Genomic DNA, 17,279 nt, shown 5'->3' on the forward strand with positions numbered 1-17,279 from the left:
TTTTAAAGGGGGAGAGAAGCCGTGAGGGCTTGCCCTTTCTGGATAAAAGGACCAATTATGAATCTCTGGTAAGTAAAGTATTCGTTTCTTCAACAAATATTTGAGTGCTTATGTGCCAGATACTACTCCAGGGACTAGGGACCTAGAACAGTGAAGAAAAAAAACCCAGACAAGTTCCTGCTTTCATGGAGCCTATATCCTAATAAGGTAAGGCCAATAAAATGCAAATAGAAAAGCAGGTATTTAATATGTCAGATGTGATAAGTGCTCTGAGGGGGGAAAAAGCAGGGAAATGGGATCCAGAGTGTGTTGCATGTATAGAGGGCTCCTTCTTTGTATGGGGTGGCAGGAGAAGCTTCTCTGTTAGGATGGCAATTAAAACTTGAAGTGAGGGGGCAAGCCATGTCAATATCTGGGAGACGAGCTTGGTTCTAGGCAGAGGAAACAGGTGAGAGTGTGCGTGATGTGTCAGGAAAAGCAAGGAGGCCAGGATGTCCAGAGCAGAGTGAGAGAAGGAGAGTGGTCGGAGGAGGGGGTTAGAGAGGCAGTGGGAACTGGATCATGAAAGGCCTTTCAGGTTATTGTAAGAATTTTGGCTTTTACTCTGAGAGACGGGAAGATGCAGGAGGGTTTAGAATGGAGCAGTGATGCGATCTGACCTGTGTTATGAAAAATGATCCCTCTGGTTGCCGTGAGGAGACTAGACCCTAGGTGGGCAGGGAGGATAGCTGTTGAGAGGCTGTTGGGATAATCGGGGTGAGAGGTAATATTGGCTTGGATCAGGATAGTGGCAATAAAAGTGGTAGTTAAGTGGTTGGATTTTTTGTTTTACATATTTTGAAGGTAGAGTGGTTAGGATTTTCTGATGGCTTGGTTGTGAGATATGAAAGAAAGGAGTCAAGGATGACTTTCCAGCGTTTGAACTGAGTAACTGAAAGAATGGAATTTCCAATTCATGAGAAGGAGAAGACTGCAGGAGGGGCAGGTTAGCAGTTGCTGAGAATTAGGGGCTTGGTTTTTAAGACATTAAGAATTTGAAATACTATACTATACAATCTAAATGATAGAGTTGGAAGTAGAAGTTTGAGTTTAGGGGAGAGGTCTGGGTGGAGATACAAATTTGGGAATCATTATTATATATTGTAGAGTTATTTAAAGTCATGGAATGTATAAAATCACTTAGCAAGATCTTGAATTGGTATTGGTTCAGGGTAGGTGAACAGCTTAGAAATTAAAACATGTACACATGGGAACTTAGTAGATGACAAAAGTGGCATGATAGGTGGATGAGGAAAGAATCTAGTAATTAGCTGTCCATATAGTAACAGGTAATTTTAGATACCCATTTCATAGTGGATACTAAATTCCAGGTAGTTTAAAGACCTATACGTGCAATACAAACTTCAAACATCAGGAGAGGCTTCTGCTTTTGGCCATAATAGAGTTACAGGGACCTGATTTACCTCCCTTTCTCCACACCTGTTAACATTGTATTGGAAGACCTAGCCAGTGCAATAAAGCAAGAAAAAGAAATAGAAGACATTCAGACTGAAGAAGAATTCTTATTCTTCTGATCATCCAGGTAAAAAAATTCTAAGAAATTTACAACAACCTGGTAGAACTAACTAGTGAGCTAGTTCAACATACAAAAATCAGTTATATTTCTGTATACTAATCAGAAGTAGAAAATGAAAAAGCATATTATTTATAATGGCATTAAAATTTCATGAAATACTTGGGAATAAACTTGATAAAAGCTGTGTAAGACTTGTACACATTGAACATTGGTGACAGAAATTTAAGAATATCAATATGGGGAAGGGTACTATTTTCAGGGATCAGAAGACTTGACATTGTCGTCAGTTTTCTCCAAGTAGATGTAGCAATTCAGTGCAATCCCAGTCAAAGTTCCAGCAGGGCTTTTTGTAGAAAATGACAAATTGATTACAAATTTTATTTGGAAATGGAAAAGACCTAGTATACCCAAAACAACTTTGGAAAAGGGTTCTCTAGAGAAACAGAACCAATTTTATATATATATATATATATAGAGAGAGAGAGAGAGCGCGAGCGAGAGGTGGGGGAGAGAGAGAGAGAGAGAGAGAGAAATTATATCCGATGGTATAATTCAGACTGAATCCAAAGGCCTGAGCCCTGGGGAGGGGGGCAGCCAGAGGCCAGAGAACCAGGAGATCCAATGTTCCGAGGGCAGAAAGAGATGGATTTCCCAGCTCAAGAAGAGAGAGAATTTGTCCTTTCTCTGCCTTTTTGTTCTATTCAGGCCCTCAGTGGATTGGATGATGCTGCCCACATTGGTGAGTTCAGATCTTTACTCAGTGTACTGATCCAAATGCTAATCTCACCCAGAAACACCCTCACCAACATACTCAGAAATGTTACTGTTATTTACTATCTAGGTATTCCTTAGCCTAGTCACTGTGGTAAGGGTAGATATCTAGGTCTATGGAACAGGAGAGAGTCCAGAAATACATAAATATATTTACACACAATTGATTTTTGTCAAAGGTGTCAAAGGCAATCAGTGAGGAAAGGATAAAATTGTCAACAGATGACACTGAAAAAGTTGGATTGCTATATTCAAAACAAGGAACTTGTGTAATAATTAGATATAGATGGGTCACAGAAATGAACATAAGAGTTAAAACCATAAAACTCTAGAAGAAAATACAGGAGAAAATCTTAGTTACCTTGGGTTTTGCAAAGATTTCTTAAATGTGACACAAAGGATGAGTGATAAAATATTGATAAATTGGAGTTTGTCAAAATTAGGAAGTTTTTCTGTTCAATAAGCACTGTTATGAAAATGCAAGCTATTTTATGGGAGGAAATATTGGCAAAACATGTACAAGAGAGCACCTGTATCTAGGATATATACAGAACCCTTATAACTCTAATAGGAAGATAAACAACCCAATTCTAAAAAGGTTCAGGCACTTCTTCAAAGATATACAGATGGCAAAAAACACATGACTAAAGGCTCCACATGGAGGTATAAAACCTAAATTAAAATTCCTTTACATGAAAAATATGCATTTACATAAATGCAAGGAGTATGTACTATGATGTTTATTTCAGCTCTATTTAAAATAGTAAAAGAGAATCATGATTACCTTTGAAAGTTAGTAGCAATTTACAGAATGATTTAACATTGAGGGGTAAACGTCTAAAAGTAATGGAAGGTGGGTACAGATATCTGGAAGGTTCAGCATTCCTGTTTAAGATGTTATAGTGTTCTTGATAAAAGTCAAGATGGTGCTTTCTGAAAAAGTGTAATTTTTTAAATCATAAGAGTAATAGTACCTGCATTTTAGGAAGTTTTAAAAATACAGAAAAAAGCATAAATTTCTCCAATACAATCTCTGGTACTTTGGCATATTATATACCCTTTGAATCTATTTTCATACCTATTTTAGAGCATTTTTTAAAATTGCAAAACAAATGCTTTTTTTTTTTTATGGCCAAAGTGAGGAAAATGAAGGCACCAAAAAAGTACTATCACCTATACCCAAACATCCGAAGATTTAGTTTTTAGTTGTTTTAGTTGTTGTTCTGTTGTGGACTAGATTTTTTTTAAGTTTTAAATGATAGATACCAACTCAAGAGTGTGAGCAGGGACTTCCCTGGTGGTCCAGCAGTAAAGAATCCGCCTTACAATGGAGGGGACTCGGGTTTGATCTCTGGTCAGGGAACTAAGATCCCACGCGTTGCGGGGCAACTAAGCCCACGTGCCACTACTGAGCCCACGCGCCTCAACTAGAGAGCCCGCGTGCTGCAAACTACAGAGCCCACGCGCCCTGGAACCCACGTGCCACAGCTACAGAGCCCACGTACCCTGGAGCCTGTGCACCACAACTAGAGAAGAGAAAACCTGCATGCCACAACCAGAGAGAAGCCCATGCCTCACAATGAAAGATCCTGCATGCCTCAGTAAAGATCCGTGTGCCGTACAAACATGGCTGCTAGGGCCTTCCCCTGGAGGCTGTGAAAAGGGCAGAGGATGCTCAGAGAATGGTGAAGGAGTATGGGCCGGCAAGCACCTAAGAAAGTATCTACCATTCCTTTTAGTTTATGGCTTGTAAATAGAGTTGACATATTAAAATCCTGCTCTTTATTAAATGGCAACAGTTTTCCATGTCCTTACGGGAAGCATAATCTTCATGGCTCACCTTCTGCATAGTATTTCATGTGGATGTAATATAATCCGCTCCACACCCACAGACCTTCAGTGATAAGGACAATAATAATTTCTATACTTTTTATGACTGAATTTTCCTAGTCTTTTTAAACAAGGATGTTTTAAATTTTTTATATATAAATTTATTTAATTTTGGCTGCGTTGGGTCTTCCTTGCTGCGCATGGGCTTCCTCTAGTTGTGGCAAGCAGGGGCTGCTCTTCATTGTGGTGCACGGGCTTCTCATTGCAGTGGCTTCTCGTTGTAGAGCACGGGCTCTAGGTGCATGAGCTTCAATAGTTGTGGCTCGCGGGCTCAGTAGTTGTGGCGCCTGGGCCTAGTTGCTCTACGGCATGTGGGATCTTCCCAGACCAGGGATTGAACCCGTGTCCCCTGCATTGGCAGGCGGATTCTTAACCACTGCACCACCAGGGAAGCCCTGTTTTAAATTTTTAGTCAAACTTGTTGATGCTCTTCTTTGATTTCTTCTAACACTTCTAAGCTTAGGTAGAGCTTTGGTAAATACTCGATTCTGTTTTCTCCTGGTGTGTCTGTATCACATTCATTCAGCAAATACTGAGCCTCTGCTGTGTGCCAGGAACTGTCGCAGGTACTGGCGACCCAACAGCGAACAAAATCCGACTGTCCCCATACTTGTGTTCTGGTGGGAGGAGATAGACAAAGCATAAATACACATACAGTGTTGGACAGTGAGGTGAGGAAAAATAAAATAGGCTAAAGGGGATAGAGGGCGATTCAGTGGGGAGGGAGGCTTTTGTTTTGGAAAGGGTGGGAGGGAAGGGAAGCCCGCTCTGAAGTGACTGTGAGCAAAGAGCCACATGAGGAAGGAAGTGAGCTGTGGTGAAGGATTCTGGCAGAAGATCCAGTGAAAGCAAAGGGCAAGCAAGTGTAAAGGCTCTGGGGTAGGAGGGTACTTGGCATATTTGAAGAAGGAAGCTGCTGGGTTGCCTAGAGCGGGCTTCTCAGGGACACAGGTAACGTCATAAGGCAGCCAGAGGCCCAGCCCTGTTGGTCGGTGTCGAGGGTTTTGAGCAGGAAAGGTTACATGAGAGTGTACATTAGGACGGGAAGCTCTCAAATTGCTAATCACTTATCCTTGCACCCTTTATCAAGCAGCCTTTCCTTTTCCTTTGTTTTGTTATGCCTTTCTCATACTCTTGAAGAATTTACTTTTTTTGTGTGTTTTCTGTGCTCTTTTATTGCCTCAGCTGTCCCTTCACCAGCAGTGCACTTTTTTTTTTTAACATCTTTATTGGAGTATATTTGCTTTACAATGGTGTGTTAGTTTCTGCTTTATAACAAAGTGAATCAGTTATACATATACGTATGTTCCCATATCTCTTCCCTCTTGCGTCTCCTTCCCTCCCACCTTCCCTATCCCACCCCTCTAGGTGGTCACAAAGCACCGAGCTGATCTCCCTGTGCTATGCGGCTGCTTCCCACTAGCTAAGTGTCCATCAGCAGATGAATGGATAAAGAAGATGTGGCACATATATACAATGGAATATTACTCAGCCATAAAAAGCGGTGCACTTTTAATGGTTGTTTTTGTAAGGCTTTAATAGCTGATGATGTTTCCCCTTACTATTCTTTTTTGAGTATTTTCCTTGACTATTTGTTTTTCCAAATGGCATTTAAAATAATTATTATTTAAAATAATTTTCTTAGGTTCTTAGTAAAAATGCTGTTGACATCTAATTGAGATTGTGTTCTATGTAAATTATTTGAGGAGTGTTGACATTTATATTTCGTTTTCCCATTAAGGGACAAATCTGTATCAGGCAAAAATTTAAATATAGGATCCTTCCCGTTTTTTACTTGATTTTGTTGTGGTTGATAAGAGATGTAGTGCGATTTTGAAACAACTGGTTATGTTGCCTATCCTGGTAAGGGGGCTATTTCATTCAGTTCTAAAAGTACTTTATTAAATTCTCACTGTGTGCCAGGCACTGTGGGCATTGAATCCAGCAGCAAGGGCTCTGTGTAGGACTTCAGCTAGTTGGCAGGAGTTCAGAATTTATTTTTGGTGTTAGGACAGAATTCTGTGAAAGAAATCACATTGTCTTTCTCCTTTCTGCCTAAAAGTGCCCTGCAGATAGAGTAGAAATAACAAGTTGGCAGACCTTTTCATAAGACATCCTCCTGTTGGCTAGCTAGAAAACCTAAAGTGATTATCAGTTGCTCAGTTAACATTTTAAAAAGTTTTTTCCCCACTGAAAGAGTAATATATGACCAGTTCAAGTTTTACCTGTAGCAGTCTGATAAATGTACCTCTAAAGTCACTCTCAAAGCCGCATAGTTACTAGTGTCTCCATTTTACTGCTAACTCTCTAGTTCAAGCCACCAGTATCTTTCTTGTTTTTTTAAATTAATTTTTATTGGAGTATAGTTGATTTACAATGTTTTAGTTTCAGGTGTACAGCAAAGTGAATCAGTTGTACATATATCCACTCTTGTAGATTCTTTCCCCATATAGGTCATTAGAGAGTATCGAGTAGAGTTCCCTGTGCTATACAGTAGGTCCTTATTAGTTTTCTATATTTTATATAGAACTGTGTGTATATTAATCCCAATCTCCCAATTTATACACCCCCTCCCTTTCCTTCTTGGTAACCATAAGTTTGTTTTCTACATCTGTGACTCTATTTCTGTTTTCTAAATAAGTTCATTTGCATTATTTTTTTAGATTCCACATATAAGCAATATCATATGATATTTGTCTTTCTTGGACTTACTTCACTCAGGATGACAATCTCTAGGTCCATCCATGTCACTGCAGATGGCATTATTTCATTCTTTTTTATGGCTGAGTAATATTCCATTGTATATACGTACCACATCTTCTTTTCCCATTCCTCTGTCGGCGGACATTTAGGTTGCTTCCACATCTTGGCTATTATAAATAGTGCTGCAGTGAACATTGTGGTACATGTATCCTTTCGAATTATGGTTTTCTCTGGATATATGCCCGAGTGGGATTGCTGGATCATATGGTAGCTCTTTTAGTTTTTTTAAAAAACAATTATGGTAGTCTTTTTAGTTGGTTTTTTTTTTGTGTGTGTGTGTGGTACGTGGGCCTCTCACTGTTGTGGCCTCTTCCGTTGCAGAGCACAGGCTCTGGACACGCAGGCTCAGCAGCCATGGCTCACGGGCCCAGCCGCTCCACGGCATGTGGGATCTTCCCGGACCGGGGCATGAACCCATGTCCCCTGCATCGGCAGGTGGACTCTCAACCACTGTGCCACCAGGGAAGCCCTCTTTTTAGTTTTTTAAGGAACCTCCATACTGTTCTCCATAGTGGCTCTACCAATTTACATTCCCACCAACAGTGTAGGAGGGTTTCCTTTTCTCCACACCCTCTCCAGCATTTATTGTTTGTAGATTATTTGGTTATGGCTACTCTGACTGGTGTGAGATAATACCTCACTGTAGTTTTGATTTGTATTTCTCTAGTAATTAGTGATGTTGAGCATCTTTTCATGTGCCTCTTAGCCATCTGTATGTCTTCTTTGGAGAAATGTCTGTTTAGGTCTTCTTCCCATTTTTTGATTGGGTTGTTTGTTTTTTGATATTGAGCTGCATGAGCTGTTTGTATATCACCAGTATCTTTCACCTGGTCCTTTGCTATTGCTTTGTAACTTGTATCCCTTCTTTTCTCTTGCCCACATTTACAGGGTTTTTCCATACAGTAGCTGCAGTGATCTTTTTTTTTTTTACTTTTTATTACTAAAATTATCAAAGCTTACTAAATAGAATAGTATAATTGATGTACTCCTCACCCTCTTTCAGGAATTGTCAGTAATGGCCACTCCCCCGATGTCATCTTATTTTGGCTATAAATATTTAAGTACATTTGTATAAGGTCTCCTTTTAAGAAAAACACCATAACCATGTGATAGTTGCACAACTCTGTGAATATTCCAAAAACCACTGAATTGTACACTTTACATGAGTAAATTGTGTGGTGTGTGAATTCTCTCTCAGTAGAGCTATTTAAAGAAATAGCCACGGGCTTCCCTGGTGGCGCAGTGGTTGAGAGTCTGCCTGCCGATGCAGGGGACACGGGCTCGTGCCCCGGTCCGGGAGGATCCCACATGCCGCGGAGCGGCTGGGCCCGTGGGCCATGGCCGCTGAGCCTGCGCGTCCGGAGCCTGTGCTTCGCAGTGCGAGAGGCTGCAATGGTGAGAGGCCCGCGTACCGCAAAAAAAAAGAAGAAATAACCACAATGGCATTATCCTATTAATAATTTTTTAATTTCTCAAAATCATCAAACAGCCAAAGTTCACATTTCCCCAGATGTTCTGATTAAGTTCTTTTAACACTTCGACGGAGTTTGAAACGTAAGTCAGGTCAGGCTACTCTTTAACCTAAAACCTTTCAGTGGCTTTCCATCGTATTTAGAATAAAACCCAAACTCCTTGTACTGGTTCACAAAGGTCTGACCCACAGAGGCCTTGTATGATGTGCCTTCTTTCTTCCTTTGCCTTTCTCTCTTGCCTACCTAATTGTTGCTACCTCAGGACCTTTGCATCAGCTGTTCCCTCTGCTTGCAGTTCCCTTCCCCTGTATTCTCACAAGGCTGGATCCTTCCTTTCAGCTTAAACATCCCTCCCTCAGAGAGAGGCTTTCCTCAATCAGTCCCCCAGTCTCCAATCTAAAGTGGTATTCCAGTCATTCTCTCAGAACATTCCCTTAAAAATGTTGGCATACCATGGTTTATTTGCTGTATCCTTTTTTTATTAAGTTGTGTCTTTCCCTTTTTCTACACCTCCCCCACCTAATTTTTTCAGTCATGTTCACTGATGAATCCCCAGTACCTAAAATATTAATTGGCACATAATAGACTCTCATTAGGAGATAGTTTTACAAGAAATTGTCCAACACTTACCAGGTATTTATAAAAAGGTTATTTGATAGAATGTTATCACCTTACTGCATAAATAGAGTTCCAGAGTGCCAGTCTGATATGTTATCATGAAAGGGCTGGGTTTTTTGTTTTAAATTTTTATGTGTAGCTTTTGTTTCTCTAGTAATTAGAAGCTCTTTGAGGTTATGAGACGATTATTCTTTTAGTTTGCATCCTTCATATAGTGTTCTGCTCACTTCAGAACTCACTTTGGTAAATAACTTACAAACAAATTGCATTTTTGTTGTTTGGAAAAACGTAGAGTGCTTGCATGTGTAGGCTTGAGAAAGTTACCATGATACCTTGCTGGTTTCATTCTCAGTTACCACTTTTTCCTTTTGTCCTCAATTGTGGACCATCACACCGTTACTCTGTGAGTTGTCTCTGCTACCTGTTCTCCAGTGAGGTAGTTGAAGAGCAGCTGTGGTGGCTGAATAATACTCCCCCAGTGATGTGATTAGTTAAGTATCTTGAGATACCGAGATAATCTTGAATTCTCTAGGTGGGCCCAGTGTAATCACAAGGGTCCTTCCTTTTTGGGGAGGAGGCAGGAGGATCAGAATATTGAGGGAGAAAAATGTGGGCATGGAAGCAGAGGTTGGAATGATGCACTTTGAAGATGGAGGGAGGGACCACGAATCAAGGGGATGTAGGGGACCTCTGGAAAAGGCAAGGGAACAGGTTCTCCTCAAGAGCCTCCAGAGGAAGGCAGCCCTGCCAACACCTTGATTATTAGCCCAGTGAAACTGACTGCAGATTTCTGACCTCCCGAACTGTAAGAGAATAATTTGTATTGTTTTAAAGCAGTAAGTATGTTGTGATTTGTTACAACAGCCATAGGAAACTGGTACAGTGACTTAAGGCACGAAAGCTTGAAAGATCACAAAACCTGTACAGAGTGTTCAAAGTTTAGTTTGATTTGCTGGCTTAATAGTTACTGAAAAGGATGCTGTAAAGAATTGAGATGGCAGCTTCAGGTCGGTGATTTGGGGTGTAGTTGATGGAATAATGAAAGAATATTATGTGCTACAATACAAGCATCAATTTTAGTGTAGAATTAAGCTCTTGATGGCTTTTTTCCTTGTATTTTGCACAGATCAGAAACCTCTTGATCTTGCCCAGGGTGCTGAAATGAAACACGTTCTTGTTGGTAATAAGGTATGTACGTGGTAATGGATTACATTTATATAATGTAGAAAAAAAATTTGAATTCTTGAAATACATAGATGCGTTTTTAATGAAAACATGTTTTTCCGATAGATCATCTACAAAGCATTGAAACGATACGAAGGCCCTCTCTGGAAGGTAGGTTGGATGGTTTTTTAATTATAAAACTGGAAAAAAAAGATTCTCAGGTGCTCTCTTGTTAAAACTCTTTTTCATTCTTTTCTGAAGTATATGTGATTTAATAATCATTCGATCTTATCATGTAAGCCATTTTTATACTGCTGGACTTTATTAGGCATCCAGCAATTGTAGCAGTTAACTGTTGGTCTAACACTTGTAGGTGACCAAGTTTGTACAGAGAAGAGTGGAGGAATTTTTTTTTTTCTTACTTAAGCATAGAGTTACCGTATCATCTTTGTTATGAACATTGATCCATGGAGGACTCAGGAGGAATTTAATATTTGAATTGTCACAGAGCACACATATAAAACCTTTCTGGTTCTAAAAATTTCTTTGCTTTTTGGAGTTCAGCTATTTTCTAGAATTAAGTTATTTTCTAGAATTATTTTGGAGCATATAGTTTCTTCTGCATTTGCAGCTGCTCCTTCTATATATTTATGTACATGTATGCTTATATTGTATAAAATTTAGGATAATTCTCTTTATTTAGAAACTCAGGCCTTTGAGGAAACTGTCTCTGAAGCTCACAACTGATATATTTTCTGTAAATATCCTTGTGCAGTATTGTCAGAACTATAAACTGTGTTCATCGTTGATCTTACCAATATGGCATTTCTTCTGTTCCTGTCACCCTGTAGTAGTATGTTTTCATTTCTGCACCCAGTTCCTCAGTTCATGTTTGTTCATTTTTGAGTGTGCAGTGGTACTGTCCGGCTGAAAGGCTCAGATAGAACTGTCATAACTTAATTACTTTTTATCAGTCAAGTATTTGAATCTAGATGTATCAACTTGGAAAAATCTTTGTTGTTTTTCCCTTAGAGTTCAAGATTTTTTGGCTGGAGATTATTCTGGGTAGTGTTAGAACATGGAGTCCTTTCATGGTATAGGAAACAGTAAGTATTATGATCCTAATACTTGTTGAATTTCAGCATCTAAATTTTGAATGATTAAAAGTTTTCACTAATCTCTTTTCCTTTTGCCTTGATAATTTATATTTATTTTGAAGGCCCGATGCAGTCCATAATATTTATCGCCAGGGATGCAAACATCTAACTCAAGCAGTATGCACGGTAGGATGACACATGCATCTTTTGCTTAAACTGTGAAATCAGTCCTGCAAGTGATTGCCCTAAATCATTGGTATAAGCTGCCTTGTAAAATCTTGGGGTAGAAAGCACTTGTGCAGTTGAGTTGGCCCTCCGTATCTGCAAGTTCTGCATCTGCTAATTCAACCAACTGTGGATCAAAACTATATAGGAAAAGGAATTCCAGAAAGTTCCAAAAAGCAAAATTTGAATTTGCCGTGCACCAGCAACTATTTCCATGGCATTTACATTGTATTAGATATTATAAGTAATCTAGAGATGATTTAAAGTAAGCAGGAGGATGTGCATAGATTGTATGCAAATACTATGCCATTTTATATAAGGACTTCGTGCTTCCATGGATTTTGGTATCCTTCAGGTGTCCTGGAACCAATTCCCCCACAGATACCGAGGGATGACTGTATATGTTTTTATTTGAGAACAAGTAAAGTTGTGGAATTCCATTTAAAAAATATAATCAAGTTAAAAAAAATCTCTACGTATTGTGGAATAAGAGATGCATGTTCCAAAGACATTTATACAGAACTTTTACCATTTTGTATGTGTATGTATATATGTATGTATGTGTATATATTCACACATAATGTATGCATATACGTATCTACATATATATGTGTAGGTGTGTGTGTATTTGTACATGGGTAAATCTGGAAAATGGAAATTTTTCTGGTGGTAAAATTTAAAGCCTATATCAAAATTGGGATTTTTAGGTTCTCCATGTTCACTTCTGGCTGCTTTGCTTTTACCAGCCAGGAGAAAGAATTTTTCCTCCTTTGAGATTAGCCTAAGACTGGAGCCTAGACGTACTTTTCTGCTTGCTGCTTCAAGTTCTTTAGGGTTGTCAACATGCCACGGCAGTGCACCCTCTCTTTGGACCACAGTCCCTGCCTTTCCGTGTGAACTCCCGGAGGACCAGCAGCGTCGCCCTTGGGCCGTCACAGGCTCAGTCACCTGCCCCTGCCCTCAGGCCTCCTTACACATGCTGGTCCCTTAGTGTCCTCACTCCCCTTCCTCCCTTCGCATGAGACCAGAGGGCCAGGGAACCGCTCTCTAGTCTTAGCCGTCTAATCTTCTCGTTTCTTCTGTTGGTGCAGTCCCGGCCATTCTCTTCTGTTCCAGCTTTTGATTCATTTATTTAACACTAAGCTTTGTCTATCTTAAAACAAAAAATTAAACAAGTTGCTCCCTCACCCTTTTCAAATTTCCCGATTTTTAACTTCTTTAGAATTGATAGCTTCTGCTGTGTTATGCTTCACCTTGTTTTATAACTTTTGCTTCTTGTATAAGTGTCTACTTAGAGGCTACATTTATGAATCCATATTGATACAAGGTAACAGGCATTCAGTGACTCCTATGAGGCAGGCTCTGTTCACTTTCTAGATTCTTAAGGTAGAAGCTTAGGTTATTGATTTGAGACTTTTTTTCTTTTCTAATATAGGTGTTTGCACCTATAAGTTTTGTTTAATTGTGGTAAAATACACATAACGTAAAACTTACCATCATAACCATTTTTAAGTTCAGTAGCGTTAACTCTGTTCACTTTGTTGTACAGTAGGTCTCTAGAACTTTTTCATCTTGCAGAACTGAAACTCGATACTCATTGAATAGCGCCTCTCTATTTCCAGTACCTCACCCCACTGGCAACCACCATTCTACTTTCTGTTTCTATGCTTTTGACTACTTTAGGTACCTCACATGAGTGGAATTGTACAGTATTTGTCTGGCTTATTTCACTTAGCATAATGTCCTCAAGGTTCATCCATGTTATAACATGTGACAGGATTTCTTTTTTTAAGGCTGCTGAATAATATTCCACTGTTATGCATAGACCACATTTTCTGTATCCATTCCTCTATCAGTGGATGTTTTGAGTTGCTTCCGCCTTCTGGTCACTGTCAATAATGCTGCTGTAAACATGGGAGTGAAAATGTCTCACCAAGATCCTGCTTTCATTTCTTCTGGATATATATACCGAGACGTGGAATTGGTGGTCATATGGTAGTTCTATTTTTAATTTTTTAAGGAACTTCCATACTGTTTTCCATAACATCTGCGCCAGTTTACATTCATACCAATAGTGCTCCAATTTCTCCACATCCTCACCACAACACTGTTTTTTCCTGTGGGTTTTGTTTGTTTGTTTGCCATTGTAATAGGTATGAGGTAGTATCTAATTGTGGTTTGATTTCCATTTCCCTGATGACTGGTGATGTTGACCATTTTCATGTACTTATTGACCATTTGTATGTTGTTTTTGGAGAAATGGCTGTTTAAATCTCTTGCCCATTTTTTAATCAGTTTTTTCCTTGTTGGTGTTGAGTTGTAGGAGTTCTTTGTATATGCTGGATATTAATCCCTTATCAGATAACGTGATTTGTACATATTGTCTGCAGTTTCATGGGTTGTCTTTTCACTCTGCTGATAATGTCCATTGATGCATAGAAGTTTTTATTTTTTATATAGTCCAGTTTATGTTTTTTCTTTTGTCACTTGCGCTGTTGTATCACATCCAGGAAACCACTGCCAAGTCCAATGCCATGAAGCTTTCTTCCCAAGTTTTCTTACAAGAGTTTTATAGTTTTAGCTCTGACACTGAGGCATCGGTTTCTCCTGAGGCCTTTCTCCTTGGCTTGCAGGTGGCGGCCTCCTTGCTTTGTCCTCACATGACTTTTTCTCTGTGTGCAGGCATCCCTGCTTTCTCTTCCTCTCCTTGTAAGGACAGCAGTCATACTGGATTAGAGTTCCACTGATATGATCTCATTTTACCTTAATTACCTCTTATAAAAGCCCTGTCTCCAAATGTAGTTTCATTGGGGATTAGGGCTTGAACATATGAAGCCCTTAATCTGGTTGAGTAAGTTCTTTTCCTTTCCTAGTTTACTGAGATCCCTTATTATGAAAATCTGTTGAATTTTATTAAATGTTATTTTCCATGTTATTGAAATGATCATATGGTTTTACTCATTCTATTAATATGATTAGTTGTATTGGTAGACTTTAGGGTGTTAAAGTCAATCTTATTGCTGGGACAAATCCCAGTTGGTTATGATAAATTACCATTTTAATATATTGTTCGTTAATATTTTGTTAAGAATTTTTGCTTTTTTGTTCATGCTGGATATTGGTTTATATTTCTTCTTTGATATTTTGTCTGGTTTCATATAATGAATTGGAAAATGTTCCTTTTCAGTTTTCTAGGAGAGTTTGTATAGGATTAGGTTACTGCTGCCTTAAATGCTTGATAGAATTCACCTGTGAAGTCACATGGGCCAGGAGGTTTTAGTGCAGGGGTGGGGGAGGATTGTAGTTACAAATTTAATTTCTTCCATTGCTATAGGGCTATTCACATTTTCTGTTTCTTTTTCGGTTGGTGTTTGTAATTTTTGCCTTTCAAGAAAGTTGTCCATTTTCTTCTGGGTTATAAAACTTAGGGTTAGTAATATTCCCGTATTGTGTTTTTAATGTCTGTGTGGTAGGTAGTGTTCTATGGTCTTTTTATATTGGTAATTTGTGTTTTCCTTTTTTTTCTAGATCAGTCTGTCTAGCACTTTATCAGTTTTATTGATCCTTTCGAAGAACCAGTTCTTGATTTCATTGAAATATTTATCTTGTTTTTGCTATTTCATTGATTTTTTAATTCATTTAAAATAATTTCTCCATGTGTTGGGCTTGCTTTGCTCTTTTATATTTTCTTAAGGTTGAAGCTTAGATTATTCAAACTATCATTCAGTTCAAAATATTTTCTAATTCCTATTATGGTTTCTTCTTTGAACCAGTAAATGTTTAGAAGTGTGTTGTTAAATTTCCAAATAATTGGGGTTTTCCTAATTACTGTGCTTTTGATTTATAATGTAATTCCATTTTGGTCATTGAACATTTTCGATATGATTTCCGTCTTGTCAAATTTATTGAGACTTGCTTGATGACTACATATGGATTATCCTAGAGAATGCACTGGAAAATAATATGTATTTTGCTATTGTTGGGGGTCATGTCCTATAAACATTCAGTCATGGTTGATAGTGTTGTTCAGATCTTCTGTGTCTTTGCTGCCTTTTTTTTTTTTCTAATTGTATCAGTTGCTGAGAGAAGGGTGTTTAAATCTCCAACTATACTTGTAGAATTATGTATTTCTCACTCTGTTACTGATCACATACATATTTATGATTGTTGTCTTCCTGATTAATTAACCCTTTTAGCATTATGTGGTGGTCCTCTTTATCTCCTGTAATAATGCATTTTGTTTTGAAATCTGTTTTGCTTGATATTAATATAACCACTCAGGCTTTCTTATGGTTACTGTTTGCATAGTATCTCTTTTTCTATCTAGTTACTTTCAACCTAGCTGTATCTTTATATTTATCTTCTGTCTCTTGTAGATAGTATATATTTGGGTTCCTATTAACCATTCTGACATTTTTTGCCTTTTAATTAGATTTCTTTTGAGAATGTGGTCCACTTTTTTACTTCGTATGTCAAGTAATTTTGGATTGTATCCTTAATGTTAAGTTCTGGAGACCCTGGATTCTTTATTTTTCTCCATTAAATGTGATTTCCGTTGTTTTAGGTCATTTTCTTGGCTGGGTTTGTACTGTAAACTCTGTTTCTTGGATGGCAGCTCTGGTCTGTATTTCAGTGACTGCTTGGAATCTATTTTGTGCATCAGTAAGAGATGTGAAAAGACAGAGTTTGGGATTCCCATCTCTGTCTCTTTCCATTGGGTGACTCCCCTACTCTCTTTAGTATTTATGGCTGCCCAGCTCTGCTTTTTTAATTTCCAAAGACAGACTGTTGTCCAGGTTTGCCCTTGCTGCTGTCGTGTCACCCTCGGGGACTGTACTAGTTCCAGGTGAACAATCTTGGGGGTGGGAGCTTGCTCGCAAAGCTCCTCGTTTCCTTTCCTCCAAGGCAACTTGCTCTCCCATCGAGTCGGCCAGCTCTTGTTCACACTCCAGCTCTTCCTTTTCTACTCCTCATGCTTTTACACTCAGTTCAAACATTTTCTGTACTCAGCTCAAACAAAAGTTTCAGGAGAGTGGCATGAATAAGAAATTGGAGTTCTTGTATTTAAAGGACTTTGTAGCCCAAGCCCAAGTGTTATATTTAATAGGATAAAAGGAAAACTACATACCTAGTGGACTATATATTAGTATTTACTGTGATTAAGAATATGAAAGCCAGATTTGATGTAGATAAGCTACAGTGCATTTGATACTCCCAATGTATCAATTTTTCTCAGTATTTTAAATGTTCACTCGGGTATTATCACGTTAATATTGTTAATTTTATGTATAGGTAATTTTAGGGTTTTGTTTTATGGGCATGAATGATGTTGTCTTACTGACTTCTTTATATCCAAGGTAAAACCCACTGATAGCTGCCTCTTCTTTATTAAATGCTTCGATGACACTGTTCATGGCTTCAGGGTTCCTAAGAATAGCCTTCAGCAGACAAGAGAGGTAATTTTATGGTTTCATTTATCTTTCATAAAACTTAACATTTAAGAACATGAAGAATGTAAGGTAGGCTCAATATTAACATCTAACATCTTGTTGATTGTACCTTTTTAACGGGAGTGATTATATGAAACTTTTGAAATTTGGCTTAGGAATTAATTCCTTATCAACATGTACCTGCAGGTATTTTCTGTTCTTTTTTTAAAAATTTTGCTTCTGTGAATGTAAGAGGCCCTTATTAGTTTTGGAA

At 38.5% G+C, this 17,279-nt stretch overlaps 1 protein-coding gene across 1 annotated transcript in view; it reads left to right on the forward strand.

The window, feature by feature from the left end:
* The window catches only part of OSBPL1A (oxysterol binding protein like 1A), a 212,292-nt gene that overhangs the window by 49,371 nt on the left and 145,642 nt on the right, over positions 1–17,279 (forward strand). Inside the window, 5 exon segments of the mRNA XM_032603377.1 lie at positions 10,217–10,278; positions 10,381–10,425; positions 11,287–11,360; positions 11,474–11,537; positions 16,934–17,032. Of these exon segments, the coding sequence (XP_032459268.1) occupies positions 10,217–10,278; positions 10,381–10,425; positions 11,287–11,360; positions 11,474–11,537; positions 16,934–17,032 (344 nt within the window).

This window comes from Phocoena sinus, chromosome 14, assembly GCF_008692025.1.
Source record: "Phocoena sinus isolate mPhoSin1 chromosome 14, mPhoSin1.pri, whole genome shotgun sequence".
Taxonomy (NCBI): Eukaryota; Metazoa; Chordata; class Mammalia; order Artiodactyla; family Phocoenidae; genus Phocoena; species Phocoena sinus.